The sequence below is a fragment of the Myotis brandtii genome, unplaced genomic scaffold, assembly GCF_000412655.1.
Source record: "Myotis brandtii unplaced genomic scaffold, ASM41265v1 scaffold312, whole genome shotgun sequence".
Lineage (NCBI taxonomy): Eukaryota > Metazoa > Chordata > Mammalia > Chiroptera > Vespertilionidae > Myotis > Myotis brandtii.
Genome location: NW_005361955.1, coordinates 3,765,943 through 3,790,706, shown reverse-complemented (window position 1 = coordinate 3,790,706; position 24,764 = coordinate 3,765,943). Strand labels below are relative to the sequence as shown.

At 42.8% G+C, this 24,764-nt stretch overlaps 1 protein-coding gene across 2 annotated transcripts in view; it reads left to right on the top strand.

Annotated features, from left to right (window-relative positions):
* The window catches only part of HRH1 (histamine receptor H1), a 70,407-nt gene extending 46,662 nt beyond the window's left edge, over positions 1-23,745 (top strand). The window contains exons 2-3 of one of the 2 annotated variants that reach the window (XM_014542747.1): positions 14,531-14,611; positions 20,209-23,745. In XM_014542747.1, coding sequence (XP_014398233.1) covers positions 20,282-21,706 — 1,425 coding nt within the window. In that variant the 5' untranslated portion in view covers positions 14,531-14,611; positions 20,209-20,281 and the 3' untranslated portion in view covers positions 21,707-23,745. The remainder of the gene's footprint in view (positions 1-14,530; positions 14,612-20,208) is intronic. The other variant, XM_005870059.2, reaches the window with a different exon arrangement.
* The last annotated feature ends 1,019 nt before the right edge of the window (positions 23,746-24,764 follow it).

The window sequence follows — 24,764 nt, the reverse complement described above, 5'->3', positions numbered from 1 at the left end:
GTGCTTTGTAGTTAGTAAAGCAATCCCTGAGCATCATTGTGCTGGCTTGTCACACGCTTCCTGAGGCAGGCAGAATTTATTAGGTGTTTGTTATCCCAATCTGGCAGTCACCTGCGAATAACCCTGAAGGGATAGCATGTCCAAAAGAAACCCATTGTTAGTGGTGGGATTTCTGGGTGCTATGGCGTCCTACTGTCCTGCAGACTGGGAAGAAATCCACAGCATAGGTGTAAGGGGAAACCAAGAAGGGTGTGTGAGGCAGAAAGACTGAATGATTAACTTCAGAAAGCAGGACATGCATTTGTCATTCATTCTTTCATTTATTCACTCCATGAACACTGAGCACTTATTATGTACAAGACAGAATATTCAGGCCAAGGGCCCAATGGCCAGGACTTTAGCCACTTTATATGTGTTTAATTTTCTACCTGATTAAAAAAAAGTTCTGTTACATAAGGGAGGTGCAGGAAGCAGCTTAGGTTTCATCTCAAATGTCAACTTCAATTGATTTATTGTTGTTACCCAGAGAGGGTTTCTGAGACTAGACTATAGTGTGGACTCAGCAGGAAGGAATCCACTCATTGATTAGTGATGTCTGCCATAATCTGGGTTTAGGAGGATAGAATAGTGGTTCAAATGCCACACACTTGCCACTGTAGGAGTGAGCTCTATATATACCTGTAACTTACTGACCTGAGGATTTGCAACAGAATAAAATAGTTTCTTGCCTGTACAGTTAGTGAGTAGGATATGGCTGATAACTCACCATGGAGAACAGTGAACATCCAGGACAATCAGGAGCCAGGACTTGATGCTCCCTGGGGATAACTCAGAGAGGTAGATCCCCTCAGAGAGATGGTATCCTCAGACTTACACGTGTCTCATCCACTTCTCATTTTAACACATTTAATGCTTCTTCCCCAAGCATTCAGCTTGGTTCTCATAGGAATATTCTTTTTGCAATCATATTTCACAGTCTTGTGACGTATGTAATTCATTAATCCTATATAATAAAACGCAAATATGCAAATTGACCGAACGGTGGAACAACCAGTCGCTATGACGCACACTGACCACCAGGGGGCAGACACTCAATGCAGGAGCAGCTCCCTGGTGGTCAGTGCGCTCCTACAGGGGGAGTGCCACTCAGCCAGAAGTCCTGAGCTGGGCTCATGGCTGCTGAGCGCAGCATCGGTGACGGGAGCCTCTCCCGCCTCTGCAGCAGCGCTAAGAATGTCTGACTGTGAGCTTAGGCCCGCTCCCCACAGTTGGACATCCCCTGAGGGCTCCTGGACTGTGAGAGGGCATAGGCCGGGCTGAGGAACCCCCACAAGTGCACGAATTCCGTGCACCGGGCCTCTAGTTGATATATAATAAATAAACTGGAATACACTAGTTTGGAAGCTATGTTCCTTACTCAGTGTGTAACTCAATGGTTGAGACAGTGGTACAAAAACTAGAGGTGTTGGGTCACTGTGTTTTACAAGGGAGAGGAGGATTTTAGTTCATCCAGTGAATCATTTATATGGAGGTTAGTTAAGAGAGCTTCTCCTACAAATATATAATTGTAGGGTTGTTGTTTTTTAAAAAAAGGATTTACATTCCACATTTTGTTTTGTAGTAGCCCCTTTTTCTTGATTGAAGGAAATAGTAGAGGCATCTTTTCATGTCATCAAATAATCTCTCACAATATTATGAATAGATCCATGGGATTCAATTATATGGATCTACCATTTCACTGATCCCTTATTGTTGGACTTTTATGTGGTTTCCAGTTTGGATCTATTATAGGGAACATTGCCTTTCAGTATCCAATGGGAGTAATTGAGGGCTCTGAACACCCCAGGTGGTGAGGAGTGGAGATGGACGTTAAAAGGGAACAGAGGATGGGAATGTAAAATGGTACAGTCACTGTGGAAAACAGTATGGCGGTTCCTCAAAAAATTAAACACAGAATTACCATATGATCCAGCAATGCTGTGAGGAGCTGCTCAGTTCTTATTTGTTTGTTTGTGTGTTGATTTATTTATTATTGTGGTAAAATATACATAACAAAAATTTACTACTTTTGTCCTTTTAAAAGTGTGTAGCTCAGTGGCATTAAGTACATTCACATTGTTACATGACCATCGCCACCATCCATCTCCAGAACTTTTCATCTTCCCAAACTGAAACTGTCCCCATTAAATACTAATTCCCCATTCCTCCTCCCCCCAGCCCCCGGCAACCACCATTCTACTTTCTGTCTCTATGAATCTGACTATTCTAGGAACGTCATGTAAGTGGAATTACATAGTATTTGTCCTCTTATCACTGGCTTATTTCACTTAGCATAATGTCCTCAAGGTTCATTAAATGTTGAAGCATGTGACAGAGTTTTCTCCCTTTTTATTGCGGAATAATATGCCAGTGTATGTACCACACTTCGTTTATGGTTTCATCCACTGGTGGACACCTGCGTTGCTTCCACCTTTTGGCTATTTCGACTAATGCTTCTATGAACATGGGTAAATCAGTTTCTCTTTAGAATTGTCCAGTAATCCTTTATTCCAATTACTATGAAGTTGTTCTGATTATACACGGTCCTAATGGATACTAGTAGGCAGCTAATTCTTCTCTTTAACACCTACATCCTGGGCTCAGGAACTGGGGAAATAGCAAAGTATCAGGAGAACAGGGGACAGGTTGGGGGTGAGAGGCAGCCAGGACTGGGTCAGGACAAGGAACCCCAACATGCTGTATATTCACAGCTGTAATTTCCCTGAACCAGGAAAGTTCTCTTGGAAATCTTTATGAAAACTATGATTACTTTCCATTTCCTAGTCTCTGTGCTTATTTTCATAAGAAGCTAAGTGGTTCCCATGTGAGTATAAATCCCAGGTGTTGTGTGGGATTTTAACTAAAATACTGAAATTTAAGGCTATTTGCTTGTATCACTCATCCATTTGTTCAACTTCCTCTGAGTTCTCTGCACTATTTAAATTGTTTATAATGAGTGCAGGTTTTAGTGAGTTCTGGCAAACAGGAAGAGGAAAAATTGGTGGAGAAAAGTAGGATTGAAGCAGATACCCATTTAGGAAAAAGATGGCAGGCTGACAGGAAGGGACAGTGGTCCCAGTTGCCGACTGCTGACATATGTGCCAAGGCCAAGCAAGCGATCCCCTACATCCAGGGTGGTTTCAAGGAACTGGAAAGCAGCCACCCTCCATCCTGAGACAACCCTACCTGCCCCTTCCAATTAAGGTCCCTCACATTCCACATTCAAGTGCATTAGACACTCAATAATAGTTGTCCAAATATGTCAGAAAGGGTTTTCCGTCTTCTGAGCCACTCTCTTAAAATGCACATGATCCTTACAGAGCACTCTGAATTTTCAAGCTCTGGTGACTTTTAGAGTTCATCAACTTAATTGTTATCAAACTCCACTCTGAGGAGCTTTGGGAAAGTCTGGGAGCAAAGAGGGAGGGGAAGAGCCAAGCAAATGCCGCTCTGAGTCCCCTGCTCCTCCATTCCAGCCAGAGCAGTCTGTTTTCACCTGTTTGATATACATTTGTGCATGAACCAATAGTTGCACTACTAAGAAGGGGGGTGGGGGGAGAGAGACATTGGAAAGCCTCTAATCTAGCACAGCCCCTTGTTTAACAGAGAAGTTGAGAGAAGGGTTCAAAGTCACACAGCAAATCCATTCAGCAGATACTTACCGAGCATTACTATGGGCCAGACGCACAGTGAACAAAGATGAGTGCTCTAACCTCCTGCCATCAAGAGTGGGGTTCTTCTCTCTGAGAAGTTGAGAGAAGGGTTCAAAGTCACACAGCAAATTCATTCAGCAGATACTTACCGAGCATTACTATGGGCCACACTGAACAAAGATGAGTGCTCTAACCTCCTGCCATGAAGGGTGGGGTTCTTCTCTCCAGGATGGCTCCTCTGCAGCCCTGGAGGTACACATGGGGAGATGTCAGTGGGGAAGGGGACAGCCTTCCCCTAACCAACAACATGTTCCAGCCAGATGATCCTCACACCCAACCTGTGGGTGATGCCCTCTCTCCAGTGCAAGCAAAGGGGAACAGTCCTGTGTTCTCTTTAGTGTCTTGTTCTCCGTCATCGCATTTCATCCTTGCCGAAGCCCTGCGATTTCTACTGTTAGAGAAAAAATGTTCAGGGACTTTTGTCAAAGATGATCAGACAGACTTTATTCAGGACCATGGTGATTGGGACCCCTGCAATGGGATTGTACAGTGGGAGAGAGAGATGGGGCTCAGCTCTGAATACAGCATGGGCCAATGGGAATTTGTAGCCCTCAAACAGGGTGAGGTCCATGGGTGGAAAAGTACTAGGAGGAAACATCAGGAGTAATGGGGATTCTGGCTTAGCAGACCTACCATGATTCTTGCTGAAGACAGGCCAGGGTGACCAGATATCACCTGCGGGATGGTGGATGATAAGGAACCCAATTAGATATCGAGAGAGATCATACATCAAGGGTGGGAGTTTCTGATTAGACATAGTTTTGCTCGGCTTTCAAGTCTGGATGCTTTTATTTTGTTTTTATGTCTAATTTTTGGGCTGCTTTTAGTTCCTTTTTGTTTTGGCTAGGTGAGGGCCAGCCCTGGCTAAAGTCAGAGAGAGGGAGGGCTGGACAAATAAGGAAAGGCATAGCCAGGTGAGTGCCAGGGAAGGTCTCTTGAGCTCTGGTATGACATGTGCTCGCAGGCAGCGGTCGCCAACCTTTTGGACCTCGCGGACCATCCACACTGTGGTCCGCAGACCACCGATTGACGACCGCTGCTCCCAGGCATCGTCACCTGATGAGCAGAGAGGCAAAGCACAGGTAAATGCTATTCTGCAGCACTCACAGCTGGAGCATCCAGTAGCTGGCTACTGAGCCCCTCCCTGGTTCCTGGCACTGAGAACACAGAGATGACTCTGACTTCAATTTAACACCCTCAGTCTAATGAAATAGTCTGATCAGTGATTAAGGAATTGCAACCCAGCTTGACAAGGGCTATAACAGACATCTGTGCAAAGTTCAGAAAAGTACTGGAGAAGGAAGCAAATGAATCCTCTCTGGTGGAATTGAGAAGAGCCTTAAAGGAAGTGACATTAGCGTTGGATTGTAAAGGACTAATTAAATGTCTGCCAGGCTGAGAGGAAGGGAACGCATCCTGGCAAGGAGAAGAGCATCTGCAAAGGTGTGAGGCATGAAAGAGCAGGTCTATTTAGGGAAAGTGGTTTATCAGAAGATGAAGTTACACAATAAGTTGGGATGAGATGGAAAAGGCTCTGGTGTGATAGGGTCACACAAGTAGAAACTGGTTTTGAATGCTGCCTCTTGGGCTTTTGTTGTGCTGTTTGTAGTAACAAATAAAGAGAAGGCACTGAGAAAGCTCAATGGATTTATTTCAGACGTGTATGGTGCCCTCCAGCAGATCATGAAGATTAAAAAGTGGGTGAGAGAAAGAAAGAGGGAATAAAGCAGGGGTGCAAGCTAAAGTTTTTGAAAAGGGGAAGGGAGATTTGAGGGGGAGCAGCTGACATAGGAAGTGGCACTATGGGGTGATAGATGGGACAGAGGTTCTTTAAGATAGTCCTTGCCTTTTTAAGAGTCTTCAGTAAATGTTTATTTTCCATCTTTTCTTTTCCTGGGCGTTGGACTTTAATTCCCTTTGACTGTAATTCCATAGGTAGACTGGATACAAGACTACAGTTGTATTATACATTGGGGGCTAATCCTGTGTATCTCATTATCCTGACAGCAGTGGCAAGATATTAAAGAGTTCTAAATAGGGGACAGAAGTGGTTGGATTTGTGGTTTTAGAGGACTGTATAGCTTCTGTGTGTAGGATGGCCCGAAGGGACCAAGGCCAGGATCAGGATGACCAACTAGGAAGCTGTTGCAACAGTTGAGAGATGTTATCAAAGTCTGAACCATAAGCCAGTCATGGAGAGACAGATATCACATGAGATCTCACTCATATGTGGAATCTAATGAACAAAATAAACTGTTGAACAGAATAGATCCGGAGACATAGAAGCATGGAACAGACTGTCAAATCTCAGAGGGAAGGTGGGGGTGGGTGGGAAGAGACCAACCAAAGAACTGGTATGCATATATGCATAACCCATGGACACAGATAATAAGGTGGTGGAAGCCTGGGGTGGGGGACAGGGGGTGAGCGAGAAGGCATCAATGGGGGGAAGGGGGATATATGTAATACTTTCAACAATAAAGATTTTTTAAAAATTATTTTTTTTAAAGAGTCTGAACCAGAGCAGCAGTAGCACAAATGCTCATCTCTGCTCTTCAGTAATCTGTAGTGCAAAATCTAAAAGCAGGCCTAAGTGTGAGATGGCAGCAGCTGGGAAGAAAACTCCCTTTACCCATGGGGTGATTAAGATCATAATCATATCCAAAGGCCATCCGTTGTGTGTGTGTGTGTGTGTGTGTGTGTGTGTGTAAATCACACCCCAGAAGGAAACTAATTGGAGCAGCCCAGGACTTTGCTCTGCCACCTGCCAGACTCATCGTTCCCTTCTGCGGTGCTTGAAGAGATCTAGATGGAACTGTTACACAGGGACTAGGTCTGGAACAGGTCTGCCTCAAGTCAGCCAATAGCCTGTGGATTCGTGACTTCATGCAGGAAAGATTTCACCACATGTGTCCAGGTGATTTTGAAAGTACATTTATTAAAGTCGGGGAGAGTGAAACAAAGGAAGGACTTAGGGTAGAAGAAGCATCAGGAGTCTAGGTAGTGTTCTGCTTTGGCTCCACAGACATATTGTAAGAAAGAAGTGAGCCAGGGTGGGGCTGCTGGTAGCTCACTGGAAAGTCAGAGGAAAAGGGGACCTTGGAGACAGGTTCAGGGGGTTAGCCCTGGATGAGCTTCCACTGCCCGCTGCTCCCCTGGTTGCAGGTCTTGTGGGCACCCTTACAGTTTAGAAGAAAGTAAGAGTTCATGCCTGAGAGAGAGCTTGAGCTGGGTCTTCATTTTGAGGATTTTTATCTTTCTTCTGTGGGCCAGAGTCTTAGGAGAGGATTTCAGCAGAATATTCACCAGCTTTCCAGGTGTGTTTTTAACATTCTGATACACTAAAATGAGCATATAGGGGAGTTTGGGATTATCCTTTGGTCAGCTTTACTTTTTTACTTTTATCTTGTGTCTGTCTGACTCTAATTGGGTTTTGGTTATTTATTCCCCAGACTTCATCTGTCCTTGGATTTGGCTGCATCAATGGCATTAATTGGGTCTCTGTCCTCTGTCTCTCTGACCAATGATTTAAGCTATGTATTCTCTGGTCAGTAAGGAGAGGAATCAACCATTTGTTCTCTAGTGTCCTTGGTTAGGGAAGATAAGGTCTTGCAATTTACTAGCTGGCTGTAAAGGGGTCAAATTGCTTGGCCTTGTTTAATTGTCTTGTCTCTGTTTCCCCATTCCACTTGCCCAGGAGTTTTCCTAGCTTCTTACTATCCTGCTTCAGGACCAACCACTTTCCTTTTTGTCTCTCAGACTCACACTTACCCTCCAGGAACATTCTTTCTCTGGGAGTGAATAGAGTCTGTCCTTACATTTGCCAAAGGAAGCAGCCCAGAGTCAGGTTTGTGGTCAGTCACTAAAAGGATGATTGCTGTTAGGACTGGCCAATTAACCAGCAGGACAGAAAGTTCTTGAATGAAGAGGTAAACAGCCCCACCTTCCCTAGTGCCCATGGAACAAGGGGAGAAGTAGAGATGTTACTCATGTTTTCATCTCCAGCAGCTTGACCTAGCATAACACCTGGTACCGAATTATTGCTTAATTAATGGTTCCTGAATATATTAATGGATTAGCATAACAGGAAACCCTGAAAATGGTCTTGTTGGGTCAGGATTGTGCTGTGTTAAAGGCAGGATTCATTCATTCATTCATCCATTCATTTATTCATTCATCATTTATTGAGTTCCTCCTACCACTCAGATATGGGCTAAGGTAGTGGTTCACAATCCTGGCAGCATCTGGAGAGTTTTTTAAAAATCTTGAGACCCAGATCACACTTCAGATCAATTAAATCAGAATCCTGTCTATTTAGGGATAGTGGTTTATCAGAAGATGAGGTTATAGAATAAGTTGGAGTTAGTATTTTTTTAAAGCTCCCTATGTGATTCCAGTGGGCAACCAAGGTTGAAAACCACCGTTAGAATTATAGGTGAATATCATATTGCCTCTGTCTATATAAGGATCAAAGTTAAGAGAAGGATACCCAAATTTACTCATTCATTCAGCAGAATACAGAACATTAAATGACTTAAGAGAGATATGTAAGTAATACTGTGGAAACACAGATGAAGGAATGCTTACTAGTGGATATGGCTACAGGTTACAGGAAAGCTTCAAAGAGAAAGGAACTTTTAAGATGGATTTTGTAAGATGAATAGATATTCATCAATATCTTTCTTCCTCCCCTTCTTCCTTCCTGTCTTCCTCTCTTTCTCCTTATTTTCTTATCATCTTCTTTATTAATCTTTCCATACCCTCTTCTCACCTACTTTACTCTCCAGTGGTTGGCAAACTGCGGCTCGGCAAACCGCGGCTCGCGAGCCACACGTGGCTCTTTGGCCCCTTCAGTGTGGCTCTTCCACAAAATACCGGCTCTTCCACAAAATACTGACTTCTGTGCATGGGCCACGAAGTTTCAATCGCACTGTACGTGCGCGCCTACACGTGGTATTTTGTGGAAGAGCCACACTGAAGGGGCCAAAGAGCCACATGTGACTCGCGAGCTTGGGTTTGCCGACCACGGCTCTAGGCAGACTCTGAAGTTAGTCCAGAAGGAGCCAATAGTAAACAAAAATGAGGTCCCAACCCTCAAGACATATCCTCTTCCAGGAAGAGGGAATAACATGTGCAGACCTACACAGGCTGAAAGAAGCTGGTGGGTTTGGGGGAAGTAACTTCCTTTTTATTGGAGTGAAGGGGTCAAACATGAAAGATCATGCCCGAAGCCTAAGGAGTTTGAACTTTTCCTTAAAGGCATTTAGGAGCAAAATAATTGTATGATGAAACTTAAAACAATGTTTACCACATTTTAGGTGGTACCTGAAGTGGTCTAAATGGTGCACAGACGTGGCATTAATTAATATTAATGTCAGATTATCTCCAGGAGAGTCTCAGTTTGATGCTGGTAGGTCTTTAATACCTATCTTATACTTGCTCATCTTTCTTTTTAACAAAGTAGAGCCTTCCTCAAAATGTCTGGCTAGAACATAATCAGATTGTATTGTTGTCATCCTATTTATTTTATTTCTTTCATCAGCATTTTGTAGTTTTCAGCATGCCAAGCCTGTACAAGTTATTCATGGAAACCTTCTATATCTGACAAAAAAAAAAATAGATGACTGGTTTTTCATATGTCATAGTGAAATAAACTTAAGCTAAAAATAAATGGATCTATTTTTAAATATATAAAGCATACAGTGGTATAACAGACACGTAGATCCTAGAGAAGATTATGATGGGGATAGGTAAGTAACTGAAGGATAGATCTAATTCATCAATATTTCTTTTTATGGGTCATGATTTTGGTGTCAAATATAAGAACTCTTTGCTTAGCCTTAGACCCTGAAGATTTGTCTGATGTATTTTTTAAAAAACTTTTATGGTTTTACATTGAAGTCTGTGAACCATTTTTGTGTTATTTTTTAAAATGAGGTATGAGGTTTTGGTTGAAGTTCAGTTTTTGGCCTATGGATGTCCACCTGCTCCAGTATCTTGTTGAAAAGGCCCTTTCCTCAATTAAATTGATTTTGCACCTTGCTCAAAAATCTCTTGGGCATATGTGGTTGGTCTATTTCTTGGTTCTGTATTCTGGTCGATTGGTCTGTGTCTACCCCTCCACCAAGACCGCAATCTTGATTCCTGTAGTTATATGTCTTGAAATTAAGTAGACTGATTTCTCTCAGTTTACTCTTATTTTTCAAAATTATTTTAGCTATTCTATTTCCTTTGTGTTTTTATATAAATTTTAGAGTAGTCTTGTCCATATCTACAAGAGCTCTTGCTGAGATTTGGATAGGAATCACATTAAATCTGTATCAACTTAGGGAGAATTGTCTTTTTGTTGTTGTTGTTGTTAATCCTCACCCAACTATGTTTTTTCCATTGATTTTTTATTTTTTTTTTGAGAGAGATTGGAAGGGAGGGAGGTAGGAGATGGGGGGGAGAGAGAGAGAGAGAGAGAGAGAGAGAGAGAGAGAGGGTGAGAAAGAGGGAGAGAGAGAGAGAGAGAGAGAGAGAGAGAGAGAGAGAGAGAGATGTGAAAGAGACATATCGGTACGCTGCCTCCCACTCGTGCCCCATCCAGGGGCAGGGATTGAATCTGCAACCCAGGTACATGCCCTTGACCTGGAATTGAACCCTTGGCCCTCCATTCTGCAGGCTGATGCTCCAACCATTTGCAATGCTGGCCAGGGCAGAATTGACATTTTTCTATGCTGAGTTTCCTAATCCATGAACAACATGTATCTCTCCATTCATTTAGATCTTTTTATTTCTTTCATCAGCATTTTGTAGTTTTCAGCATGCCAAGCCTGTACAAGTTATTTGTCTGAGAATATATGGATTTCCCTTCATTTCTTAAGGGTAGTTTCACTGATTATAAGACTCTGAGTTAACAGTTCTTTTCTTTCAGCATATGAAAAAACTGTCACTTCCTTCTCATCTCCATGTTTTCTGATGAGAAATCTGTTGTCATTATCATCATGGGAAGGTATTGTTCTTCTCTGACTGCTTTCAAGATTTTTTTCTTTGTCTTTAGTTTTCAGAAGTTTAATTATTATGTGTCTTGGTGTGGGTTTTGAGGGGGCTGTTTGAGATTCACTCAGCTTCTTGATTCTGTAGACTTGGGTTCCTAGCTGGGCTGCCTTTGTCTCTCTACCTTTCAGAGTCATCTTATGTTTGTTTTAAATATAATGTCCAGGGTTTTTATTTGTATTTAGTAAAAGAGTAGGGAAACGCGCCTTTACTCCTTCTCTGAAGCAGATGTCTCAGTATGTTTTAAAAACTCTCCAGGCAGCCAAGGTTGAGAACCCCGACTATAGGCTGTAAACTCCATGAGGGCAAGAATTGTGTCTATCCTTTACCTACCATCACATCTTCTTAAAAAGATCTTTTGGATGGACAGATGGAAGTAAGGAAGAATGAATGGATAGAGAGAGAGAGGGATGGATGGATGGATGGATGGATGGATGGATGGATGTCACAATGGAACCGGCAGCCAGACTGATTCACATTCACCTGTGCCCCTGTACATACATACTCCTGTCTAGAGACAAGTCTGGCCCCAGAACCAGCAAAAGGGCTTGACCAGCAGGTGGCGCTGAGGAGCCCCAGGACTGCAGCTTGGGTGGCCGGGGCACAGTCAGACACACAGAGTCACTTGAGTGAAGGAGACAGAGACCTTCAAGAAACTCCTGATTACCTTGGAGCTCTCTCCTGAAAACATCACATCTGCCTCTCCTTTCTCTCTGCCAGCTCTTTTATTTACTTCAATATCACAAATCATTTATTCTTCTCGAGAAGAGAAGAGCCTAGATGACTTTGGTCTTTGAAAGTGCCTTCCACAAGGCTCAATCTCCAGGGACTTGGGACAAAAAAGAAAACATTATTCATGGTGTCCTAAAATAATATGTGTGTGTGCTGGGCCTATTGTGTTGTTCACTGTGTCCTTGGCTAGTGCAGTGCAGATATTCATATTTCCGATTCCATGAAATCTTTTTTTAAAAGTGTTTATTGACTTCCCCCTCTTTCTCACCATAGTAAAAAGGAGGTGGGTGAAGGGCCAGGAGGTGGGGATCTGACACTCATTCAGATGTCTTAGAAGGCGGTGTCACTTGGGCCTTTAAATAAAATGATCTTCAGTCACTCTTGGTGCAGGGCACCAAGGCCTATAAACTCCAGAAGCCCCTGTTTTCCACATCTTTAAAATGGGGGCAAAAGTGATTCCTTAATTGTGAAGTCATCAGCACTGTGAGGATCATATGAATCAATGCTGGTATGTAGAAATCTTTGAGATACTACTTTTCTTCTTTTTTAAATATATTTTTATTGATTTCAGAGAGGAAGGGAGAGGGAGAGAGAGATAAAAGCAACAATGAAGAGAGAGAATTATTGATCAGCTGCCTCCTGCATGCCCTATACTAGAGATTGAGCCTACAACCTGGGCATGTGCCCTGAGCAACACCAGCCATTTTTTAATTGGGTTATTTGTCTTATTGAGTTGGAAGAGTTTTTTATCTATTCTGGACATCTCAGATATGTCAGGTATATGATAAATATTCTCAGCCATTCTGTAACCTTCCCCTTTTTTAGTGGCGCCTGTTGAAGCACAAACATTTTAATTTTGATGAAGTCCAATTTAGCAACTTTTTTTCTGTATTTATTGTGATTTTGGTATTGTGCCTAAGAAATCTTTGCCTAACTCAAGGTCGCAAAGCTTTTCTCCTATGATTTCTTTTAAGAGTTTAGGAGGTTTAGCTCTCACATTTAGGACTGACATCAATTTTGAGTTAATTTTTGTGTATGGTGTGAGGTAGAAGTCTAAATTCCTCTTTGTCCATGTAGATATTATTTATTCCAGCGCGATCATTGCATTCGTGTGCTGCCTTCTTCCATCCCTCCCTCCACTTCAGTGTGCCCGGAGATGAGCAACGCCTCCCCTCCATGGCAGCCTCAGCCCCCACTTCCCCATCACTGTAGTTCAGGAGACCAACTGTCTCGACTGCATACAATCCCAATTCCAGTTTTCCAGAGGAGAGAATCGGACTGATTGGCCCAGATGGGGTCAGATGTGCCCAGGGATCAGGGTTATGTCATAACTGTGGCTGCCAGGCCCCACCCCTGGGTGGATGAAGGTTCCCAGAGAAGGAAGCTTGTTGTGAGCTGAGCAGATACCCCAAAAGGTGCCTACTCCAAAGTCATTATATCATTCTCAGCATTCTGGACGTCCAGTAAACTAGCTTGACTTTTCTAGCTTGGAGCTCACAGGTCATGTCACCAAAATTTATTCTTTCTTGACCTGTGTTCAAGTGTTCCTGAAAACAAATGAAACAATTGAATAATTGACAACATTTAAAAACTCACATATTTCATGTGAAAATCCAGCTCTTGGTCTTCGTTTTAAAAACAAGCAGATCTGGGCTTGTAGCCGTTGGTGGCATCTGAGTGGCAGCTGTACTCTTCAGGCAAAGATTATGCTCTCACGGTTGCCCCAGTTCCCACCACTCCCTCTTGCTCCACACACAGTCCCCCTGTAGTAACCTTTCCTTCCTGAAGCTGTAGACATTTGAATACGTATCTCCATCCCCTGAAATGGGCCACTGCCTGCCCACAAGGACATATACCTCTTACATCTTATGTGGAGGATAACTCCTAACTGCCCTAGATTCTAAGTCCAAATCCTGCAGCACTGGACACCTCGTGGGATTTTGACATTTGCAGTCTGCTCTCTGCACCATAGCCAGTGGCACTGATAATCCTGGGTGTTTTATGGAAATTATGTTCTGACCAGACTCAATGAGAATATGCAGTATTGGGGGCACCCTCATGCATGATGCCTTTTTCTCAGAATTAGAGCAAAGAAATTAACGTTCTGACTTACTTGAACAGAATAACTAACCAATGCAAATGTGGCAGAGGGTAGAGCAGTTTGGAATGGGAATTGGTGGATAAGGCAGTTTAGAATATATTAAGGAAGGAATCTCAAACTCTCACGTTTTACTAAAGAAAATAAAAGATGTGCTAAGAATGTGGAAGGCATTTCTTTTTAAAAGATTTTTCCCAATGGAATAAACCCATTTTTTTGTTTTTAAAAATGAGTTCAATTAGTTCTGATTTTCCCTATTATAAAACCAAGACGTTCTCATTGTTAAAATCTTGGGAAGTACCAAATAAAATAAATATCATTACTTAAAGGAGGCCAGTGTTAACATAACATAACAGGGATTCACCCTTGCTCTAATCCTGTTAGTTAATATAACTGACATTATCCTGTACAAATAATGTCTGTTGTAAATTTAATCTCATCATAAGCATTTTCCCATATCATTATTGGAGCTCCACAAATGTGATTATCAATGACTACATGATATTCTATTCTGAAGCTGTCCCATAATATACTTAGTTCCCAAATGTTAGATTATGTCTTATCATCAATAATGTTGCAGTGAGCATCTTTATGCTTAAATACATATTCATGTTTTGGATTACCATGAAAAAAATCATCAAATTTCCAGGTATGTCTTATCATCAATAATGTTGCAGTGAGCATCTTTCTGCATATTCATGTTTTGGATTACCATGAAAAAAATAATCAAATTTCCAGGAAAAAAAAATAGGAAAGTTAGCTTAAAGGTGTCAATATTCATCAATAGGATAAATCCTATCTCAAATTTTGTGTTGGTTCAAACACTCCTGTGAAAATATATGCCCATACCTTCTGTACTTAGGTCCTTCTCCCTGTGTCTTCTTTGTCCATGTGTGTCTCATTTCCTCAGAACTCATCCAGGAAATGTCTCTAGAGTATCGATCGTGTGCCAGCCTGGTGCCAGCGCAGGAGAATGGCAGTAAGCGAGAAGGTGCGGTCCCTGTCATCAAGGAGGGGTTACCCCCTTGATTGTTGTGGGTGTCACACATCAGAAACAGAAGTAATGGACACACTCCCTCCCCTAGAGTTGCTCCCTTTTTTGTTAGGGAGAATCAGCTAAAGAAGAATGTTAAGGGAGGTGATATAAAGAGCTCTGTGCTGTGGGAACACAGAAAGAGGAGCAACTAAGAGCTTCAAGGCAAAAGGATGCTCCGGGCAGGGGAAACAGCACAGGCAAAAGCACAGAGGTAGAGAAGAGCTTCCTTACATCTTGGCCCCAACATATCTTTCCAGACTCATCATTCTGTACTCGTTACTGACAACGATTCCCTCCTAATTCAGTGAACTCAACTCTATACTTTCATCTTTCTTTTCCTCAGCCTTAAGTTCCTTTTCCTTCCTCCTGGTGAATTCCTACCCATCCTTCAAAGCCCAGCTCACACATCACCCCATCTCTGATGTCCTTCTGACATCAACATTGTACCTTGGAAGGGGCTGTTTCTTCCTCCTCTGTCCTGCCACCTGCCTTGATCTTACCTCTGTCAACACACTTCTCCCTGTTGAATTCTAGAACTTTTAATTTAATTTTTGATGCTGTTTACCTTTTGTCTTTCTTTTTAAGCGAATTGACAGAAGTTCTTAAAGTGTATCAGGGCAGTGTATCAGTCAGGATTTTGTTGGCTGTGTGTGATAGAAAACTCAAACTAACCCAGAATTGAAGAGTCCTGGCTGGTAGGGCAGCCCCATTATTATCAGAGACCTCAACTTTTTCCAAATTACAAATTTACCTTTCTCACTTTGTGGCTCTTCCGCATGGTCCCAAGATGGCTGCTTAAGCTCTATTCATCCTGTCAACATTCCAATCAGCTAGAAGAAAGAAGGGCCAAAGAAAAGAACACATCCTCCCTTTAAGGTTACTTTCAGAAAGCTGCAAACTGCATTCTTAGTCATATAGTCATCCCCAGCTACTTGGAAATGTAGGCTCTTCTGTTAAAAGCAGAAGTCTATTCTCTAGTGTTGAAAAACTGATATTAGAAGACTTTTAGCATTTTCTACCATAATGAAAAACAGGGAAAGATCAAGGATGATTCTACTGAGCAGACTGGGCTCTCTGTGTCACTCACCAAGAAAAGGAAGAAGAAATAGAGCTACTATTAATTTAGCACTTCCTGCCTGTCAGGCCTTGTACTGAGTGCTTGCTTTATCCCCATCTTAAAGGTGAGGAAAACTGAGTCTTGGTGAAGTGAAATATCTTGACCTGCTAAATATCTTTCTGCCCCAATATCTGCTACTTGGAGCAGAAAGAGGATTAGAGCAGAGGTTCGCTGGTTTATAAAGCACCTGGTGCTTAACTGCTGCCCTGGTCTACCACCCAAATGAGTTCCACGCCACCTGTGGACCAGCATTGATGAAATGGGACCTGATTGGATTAGACCAGGGGTCCTCAAACTATGGCCAGCGGGCGACATGCAAATACAAATATTGTATTTGTTCCCGTTTTGTTTTTTTTACTTCAAAATAAGATATGTGCAGTGTGCATAGGAATTTGTTCATAGTTTTTTTTTTAAAACTATAGTCTGGCCCTCCAACGGTCTGAGGGACAGTGAACTGGCCCCCTGTTTAAAAAGTTTGAGGACCCCTGGATTAGACTGTTTGTTGTTGGTGATCACTCTAGTAAAAGTTCCACTGGAGCTAATGGTTTTGGAATGAACCAATTGCCTTGCTTGTACACAGAAGGATCCATTTCTGCTTGTCACCAAGTCAAAGTCACCTAGGGGTTAGCAGAGCTTTCCTACCCTCGTGTCTCCAGTGATCTTCAGCAGCCCAGGGAGGTCATCATACCTTTCCCTACAATACAGCAGAGGAATTGGAGGCCTGGCTGCTTACTCAGGCTCCACACAGCCCATCAAGATGCAGAGCCTGGGTGAGAGGCGGGGAGCGCTCTCCTTCCATCACCTGCTTCACTATGGACACACCGCTATAAAGAACCCTCTTACAGGCTCCCATCTTTCTTCTCAAAATGTCCTGTCCGAAGTGCCTCCTCTAGCTTCCATTTCTCTCCTCAGAGCACATCCTCTTGCCAACCAGCACCACCACTGAAGGTTTGGCCTTGAACCCAGAAGGGCACCTCAGAACCCAGTGGGGTCCAGACAGCCAGAGGGGAGTGTGGCCTCTTGGTGGCATGAGGTGAAATGAGGCTCAGTGTCCCCAAATACCTCCCACACCATGCCAGAATGCCATAACGTTAGTTACCTCACTGTGTAGGGTCTGTTCAGGGATTGGGTGAGAGGAAGAGAGACTTAAAAATGACTTGATCGGCCTGTGACCCGGGCAGGCCCTGAGTTCAGGATTCCTAATTTGGTTTAATGTTCTGCTGTCTCTGTCTTAAAATTCTTAATAGTATTTTAATTTTTAATTTGCACTGGGCCCTGCATATTACTCAGCTGGTCCTGATGTGGCCACTTCTACTGTCCTCTTGGCTGCCTGCCCTGTGGGGCCTGCTTTTTCAGGCTCTGTGCTGGGGTCACATGTTCCCTCAAGCTTCCTCCTCCTCCCCTGACACCCCCTCAGCATTCCTCAGGAGGGTTAGCCCCAAATGCCCTGTGATGCAGCGTGAGTACTGCAATTGCCTTTCCAGGAATCTTCCTTCAGAATCCTGTGGTTTAGGACAAAAGTGGATTTGCCTGGTCCTGAAACAGATCACTGAGCTAAAAGGAAACTTTCACTCGTAAATATCTGTTGGGTAAATAAATTCTGAACTGAGATATCTCAGATCATCCTGCTTCTCATTCACTATTTATTCAATTAACAGATATTTATTGATCTTTTACTTTTATGTTTATGCAAAATAACATGTCCAAGCTATAAAGGAGAAAACATGATAAAGATCAAGCTTATGCCCTGTCCAGTTTTGCTCAGTTGTTAGAGCATCAGCTCATGGACTGAAAGGTCATGGGTTCAATTCCCTGTCAAGGGCACATGCCTTGGTTGCAGGTTTGATCCCTGCCCTGGTCAGGGTGTATGCGGGAGGCAACTAATTAATGTGTCTCTCTCACATCAATGTCTCTCTCTTTCTCTCTCTCTTTTGCCTGCCCGCCCTTCCTCTCTCCCTCCCTCCTTTCCTCCCTCTCTCCCTCCCTCCTTTCCTCCCTCTCTCCTTCCCTCCTTTCCTCCCTCTCTCCCTAAAAAGTCAATGGAAGAAATATCTGCAGGTGAGGATTTAAAAAAAGAGTTGAGCTTATGTGATAGGTGAGGAAGATAAACTTATGCTGTATTAATTTTTTCCAACATTTTATTATGAAAATTATCAATGAAATAGAAAAGTTGGAAGCATTATACAGTGAACACCCATATACCCACTGCCAAGGTTATAAATTAACATTTTGCTCTTTTTGCTTGATATATCTGTTTGTTCATCCATCCAACTTATTCTTTGATTAATTTCAAAGTTGCAGACATTAGTAGATTTCACCCCAAACCAAACACTTAATATACAACATTAATTTTTAGTTCAGTGATCTCAATTCAATTATAACACTTTTTCTCTTTTAAGCAAAAAAGGAAAAAATATATATTTATATATAGAAACAAATCATTTTCTGTTAAATATAATTATGGAATGATAGTTTATGCACAATGCAAAAACAACAACAACAAAACAACAAACCAAAAACACACTGATTCCCCTCTGTGTGCAATGAGTCAAAGAGACAAATGAGAAAGAGAGAAATTTCCTCAAGGCAATAAGGAAAAGAGAGAAATGAGTAACTTCGGTAGGAGGAGATGCTGCCTTGGGAATGCAAAGTTATGGCAGTGTTTTAGGAAGCTTCCTGCTTCCTTCCAATCAAAACAATAAAACCCCTGAGATGACACTGCCTTAGCATTCTTTCCTCCTTCCTGCGGTGACTGTGGACAATTCCAAGGGGTTTTGACATGGTCAGAGCTGAAGTTGAAGCTCCAATATATTGAGTATTGTATGTAGGAGTGGAGAAAGATACAGGCTGAAGCTGGGATTTGGGAGTTGTCCACAAAGAGGTGATGGCGGGGGTGAACGGGGCTGGGTGGATAAGGCTTCTGAGGCTGACAGCATAGAGTCGCAGGAGCAGAGGGCAGGACTGAGTCACAGGAGGAGAAGGTGATGCTGTTGAAGAGGTCAGAGGAGGCACACTCAGGAAAGAGCATGGAAAAATACCTAAAGCGAGACTCTAAAAAGGAGACCTACCCCATCTTTCTACATTTGACCAATGAGAAAAAGTAGGCTGAGACATCACTCAGAAAATTAGCAGCAGAGCTGGGGCTAAATCAGTGCCGCCCAAGCGGTGCTTTTCCAACAAAGTAACTCAGTGGTTCCTTCCACCAGGACCAAATGCCTTGGGGTCATGATTTTAATCTTTAAAAAATATGAATTTGGCCTTATCCTCAGGGATTTATCTAGTTTTGCCTTAATGAAAAACTAGTGTTTTTTTTCTAAATTATTGAGAGATTTATGATCTCTGTTAGTGTTTCTCAGTTTTCTTTAAACTCATGTCACTTTTTAATGAATATAAAAATCTAGAAGTTTTAATACCTATTTCTACTTCCCACCCCAACTGAGGATCACCAATAACAACATACAACCTGTTCTCAGCATAAACTAGCAAAGCATGCATAGTTTTATGTGATAAAATATAAAAGTAAAATAGTAAGATATGTGCTTTCTCAAATATGTGCTTTCTCCCAATTTGAGAACCATTCATCCAAAGAGATGGGCTCAATTTATCCCATGCTGTGTGTACCCTTGCAACCTCCCCCATATCAGTTAGGGGTGCTTTTAGTTGCCAGTAAAAACTCCCATAATAGTTACTTAAGCAAAGAAGATATTTAATTATTTCCCATGATAACCAGTGTGGAGGAAGAAGATTCCAGGTTCTGTTCGACAACTCAGTGATAATAGGACTTTCTGGGTTGGCGTCTCAGTGGTTTTCTTAGCGTGTCCCTGGTGGACCCAAGATGATCTCCATAGCCCCAAGCATCACTTCCTGTTAGGAAGAAGGCAGCAAGTGGGAAACAATGATTTTCCTTATTTTGCTCATTTTCCAGAGAGGAAGCACTTTCCAGAACCCCACCTTTGTCAAGAAACTTTCCCATCTACTTCCTTGGTCACAGTTGTTTCTCATGCCAACCCCTGGACCACCCACTGGCAATGAGAACTTGAGCATGATATTCAGTTTGGACTAATCATAATGCAGCCCACCTTCCCAGAACACATGGAACATGGGACTCATACAAACTTCACCTTGTTTTTGCCCAACTCCCTCGCTAGAATGTAAGCACCTTGAGGGCAGAGATTTTTGTTTTGTTCACTGCTATATGCCAGGACCAATGCCAGGTATTCAATAAATAGTCATTAAAGGAAGGAAGGAAGGAAGGAAGGAAGGAAGGAAGGAAGGAAGGAAGGAACTAAGGAAGGACGGGGTATAGGCTGTAGGAAACCAGCAGTGTCTACTGCCCCTGACCACATACAACCCCAGTTTGATCAATGTGATGAATGGTACTAAGTGACTATCGATCATCAAGAATCTAACCTTAACCTTGTGTCTTTCCTCCCAGGGAGTGAGCCATAGCTGGAGGTTGCTCTTTTGCCAATGACTCTCCCATTTCCTCCAGCATCTTAGAAGATAAGATGTGTGAAGGGAACAAGACCACCATGGCCAACCACCAACTGATACCCCTGGTGGTAGTCCTGAGCACCATCTCCTTGGTCACAGTGGGGCTCAACCTGCTGGTCCTGTGTGCTGTGCGGAGCGAGCGGAAGCTACACACTGTGGGGAACCTGTACATCATTAGCCTCTCAGTGGCAGACCTGATTGTGGGAGCTGTTGTCATGCCAATGAACATCATCTACCTCTTCATGTCCAAGTGGTCTCTGGGCAGGCCTCTCTGCCTCTTTTGGCTTTCCATGGACTACGTGGCCAGCACAGCATCCATTTTCAGTGTCTTCATCTTGTGCATTGATCGCTACCGCTCTGTCCAGCAGCCCCTCAAATACCTGAAGTATCGCACCAAGACCCGAGCATCGGCCACCATCTTGGGAGCCTGGTTTCTCTCCTTCCTCTGGATTATTCCCATTCTGGGCTGGCATCACTTTAAGCCGCACAACCCAAAGTCCCGAGACGACAAATGTGAGACAGACTTCTACGATGTCACCTGGTTCAAGATCATGACTGCTATCATCAACTTCTACCTGCCTACCTTGCTCATGCTCTGGTTCTATGCCAAAATCTACAAGGCTGTACGGCGGCACTGTCAGCACCGGGAGCTCATGAATGGATCCCTCCCTTCCGTCTCTGAAATTAAGCTGAAGCCAGAGAACCCCAAGATAGGGGCCATGAAACCAGGGAAGAAGTCTCTCTGGGAGGTTCTGAAAAGGAAACAGAAAGTTGCTGGTGGTGAACCTGTCTCGAAGTCACCATCCCAAGATCCAAATGAGATGAAATCCTCAGGTGTCTACAGCCAAGAAGAGGATGAAGAAGTGGACAAACTTCACTGCTTCCCGCTTAATATTGTGCAAACACAGACTGAGGCAGAGGGGAGTGGCAAGGACTACATAGCCATCAACCAGAGCCAGAGCCAGCTTGAGATAGATGAGCAGAGCCTGACCATACATGGGGCCAGTGAGGTGTCAGAGGATCAGACCCTAGGTGATAGCCAGTCCTTCTCTCCAGCAGACTCAGACATCCCCACAGAGTCAGCATCAGGGAAAGGCAAACCGAGAAGTGAGTCTAGCACAGGCCTTGATTATATCAAGTTCACTTGGAAGAGGCTCCGCTCTCATTCAAGGCAGTATATGTCTGGGTTGCAACTGAACCGAGAACGGAAGGCTGCCAAACAATTGGGTTTTATCATGGCGGCCTTCATTCTTTGCTGGAGTCCTTACTTCATCTTCTTCATGGTCATTGCCTTCTGCAAGAGCTGTTGCAACGAACATGTGCACATGTTCACTATCTGGCTGGGCTACATCAACTCCACACTGAACCCCCTCATCTACCCTTTGTGCAATGAGAACTTCAAGAAGACATTCAAGAGAATTCTGCACATTCGCTCCTAAGAGAGGCTATAAGGGGATGCAACAAAGTGACACTTACGATGTCCCTGAAGAAAATGGATGGTGAAGGCCTGTGGGTTGCCAAGTACCTGGGCTTTCTGGAGTCAAAAGAATAGTATTAAGGGCTGGGTCATTTGGAAAGTTCTTAGGCACCATTGGAAGAACTGCAGATGGCAGTGGTCAGCAGAGAATGTACTTTGAGTACAAAGCAGAATATTTCCAAGATAATTCAATCTGGATGAGTACTCCTGCTCCTCAGGAAATGTGGGAGCCTCAGACTCTCATTGTAATTCAAACTTCCAGACTTGAGTTAATTGGCAGTTGAAAGGACTCGTGGGTAGAGTTCCACTGGAGATTTGAACTCTAGAGCCATCCTGGAATGGATCTATATTGACTGTGCACACATGCAGATAAATGCTGTCCCTTTCCAGGGGTCACCTTGAGAGGCATAACAGGTATTCCACTGTGACTGCCACTCCTCAGAATGCCTCTCTTCTGAGCCTCTTTTACAGCTTTTTCCAGAACTAATGTCTGAACTGCCCTAGAAATTCTGCCTTATTATTTCACATTCACACGTCTCAGAATTGATAGGAAATTATGCAGCTCGCACACCCATCGTTTTCAACCCCAAATTCCTTTTAGCTATTTTTTTTAAAGATGATGAAAGCTGCCCACAAAGAGAAAAATAAATTTTTAATGGTTTCACATTTAAAACTTTTTTTAATGGAATGAGAAAAGTAAGCCGTATTTCTTGGGTGTTATGCCAGGTTTATCTAATTAAATCCCCATCGCACCCCACAACAGGAGGGTGGTGTAATGAGCAAAGCAAACTGAGATGCAGCATGGTGAAATAAGCTGCCCAAGATCACATAACTAGTTATGTGAGACAGCTAGAATGAAACCCTGTGGGGTTTCAGCTCATCATAACACATTTTCTCCCCAAAGCAAAAATTTCTCTCTCTCTCTCTCTCTCTCTCTCTCTCTCTCTCACACACACACACACACACACACACACACACTTCCTGAGAGTGGTAGCAATTCTCAAAAGAATATGTTGTGAGCAGGAACAGCCAACATAGAATATGTCTGTGGCCATTGAAGGTGATACTTTGAAGGGACAGTGTGCTATTTATCTGTGAGTTCTGCTGTGTTTGTCCTAAAGTGGTCATATTCTTTTAGAATCACATCTCTCAAGTAAAAACTAGCAAAGGCATGGAAACATACAGTTTTACTTGATGTTTATGTTACAATCTGGTGGTGACTTATATTTTAAAACGATGCTAAACTGTAATATGCGTAGCAAATGGAGTGCCTGTACAAGGTGGCATTTTGTGTCTTGTGTTCCTGTTTGCATGATCTGTTAAAATGAGAGTTTGTGTTTTTTTTTACTTAAAATATGATATTTAAAACTATACTGTTACAAGTTTGACTTATTTAATTCTACTGTTCTGAGTCTCTTAAATGAAGAAGATGTATTGAAAGTACTGTCAAAGGTTACAAGAGCTCATATAGGGGTTCTCTTTGGTTTATGATCACATTTGTAAAAGTCTTTAGAAAAGGACCTGCTTTTCCAAACTAGCTTCACTCTCACTCTGCTTTGCATCCCCATAAGCTCTTCTTGCTCAAAACTGTGGGCGCTAAGGAGATTTTATCCTGGTGTTAGAACCTGCAGCTGGTCTGTTTCCAGGTTAGAAGCTGTTTCTCGGAAGACCTGTGAATGCATCCTTCACTGGGATCCCTCAGGACCAAGGACCACCCAAAGAGACCGCTCTATACAGACAAATGGCTAAATGCTCATTATTTATGTTGATGAACAGTTAAGGCAACTAGTGAAGAGAAATGGTTATGAGCTCTGACTTTGGGTCAAAAGAACCTGGATTTGAGTTGGACAAGAAGAAGAAATGATCCGTATAAATTGTCAGAGCATAAAGAACAAGGTCCATGCATTATTGTATACAGTTGTTGTTTTCTTATAATGCTTGCAGTGTGGCTGGTACACAGAGGGTACTCATATGTAGTTTTCAAATATACTGATAATATACTATGTGCTTTGTGCTTTACCACCATTATATAATTTAATGTTCATAGCAGTCTCATGAGGGAGATTTCCATGTTTTCACAAATAGGTAAACGGAAGCACAGAGAGGTTAAGGGACAGCTGTAAGATCTGATTCTGGAATGTGCTTCCTTTCCACAGTACCAACCTTCTATTCCTACTCCAATCTGAATGATTGGATTAATTTTTGAATTAATGAAAGGTCTACATTCATATGAGATAACTCCACCTCAGCACATTCAGCAAAGAATCAGTGCCCGATGGCTTGCACAAACTCCAGTTGAAACCAGGCTTTCTGCCACCCTAAATATTAAAATAAATACCTTCTAGGAGAAGGCTGTTATAGAGACTTTGATAAGAATTTTCTGATTAAGAAGCTCCTTTGGGTTTCTTTTTATGGGCTTAAAGCTGATGAGCTTTAAGCCAATACTTCATATGGCCAATTTGCCAAATTTACCAAACACTGGTTTCTTTTTAACTGTTTACAAGGTTTATAACAATGCAAATAGTATAGGGCTTTTAAGAACATTTTTCTACAATTGTTGTGAAGGTATACTAACTGATTGTCATTTTCCTTCATAGCCATATTGAGGAAGGTTCAGTATGCTTTGTCCCCAGTGCTTTGCTGCTACAGGGACAGACTGAGTTGCAGAGAGGGGAGAAATAGAGGTGAGGAGACTAAGGGTAAGAGAAGGGGAAAGTGGAGGGTAGAAATGAGAGGAAACTAGAGGAGGTGGGGGAGGCAGAGGGTCAGAGAGGACAGACCAAGAGGAAGGGATGAGGGATACCAAGGGACAGAAGAGGAAGAGAGGGGGAGATGGATGTGCAGAAGAACAGAGAAGGGGAGAGATTAAGGAGCAAATGGAGGAGATAAGGGGCAGACAGATGGAGACAGGGGAGACAAAGAGAGAAACTGAGGACTGGGAAGGGAGACATAAAAGAAAAAGTGGCGTGGGGTACAGAAGAGAAAAAAACAGGTAGCATGGTATTAATAAACTCAAGAGA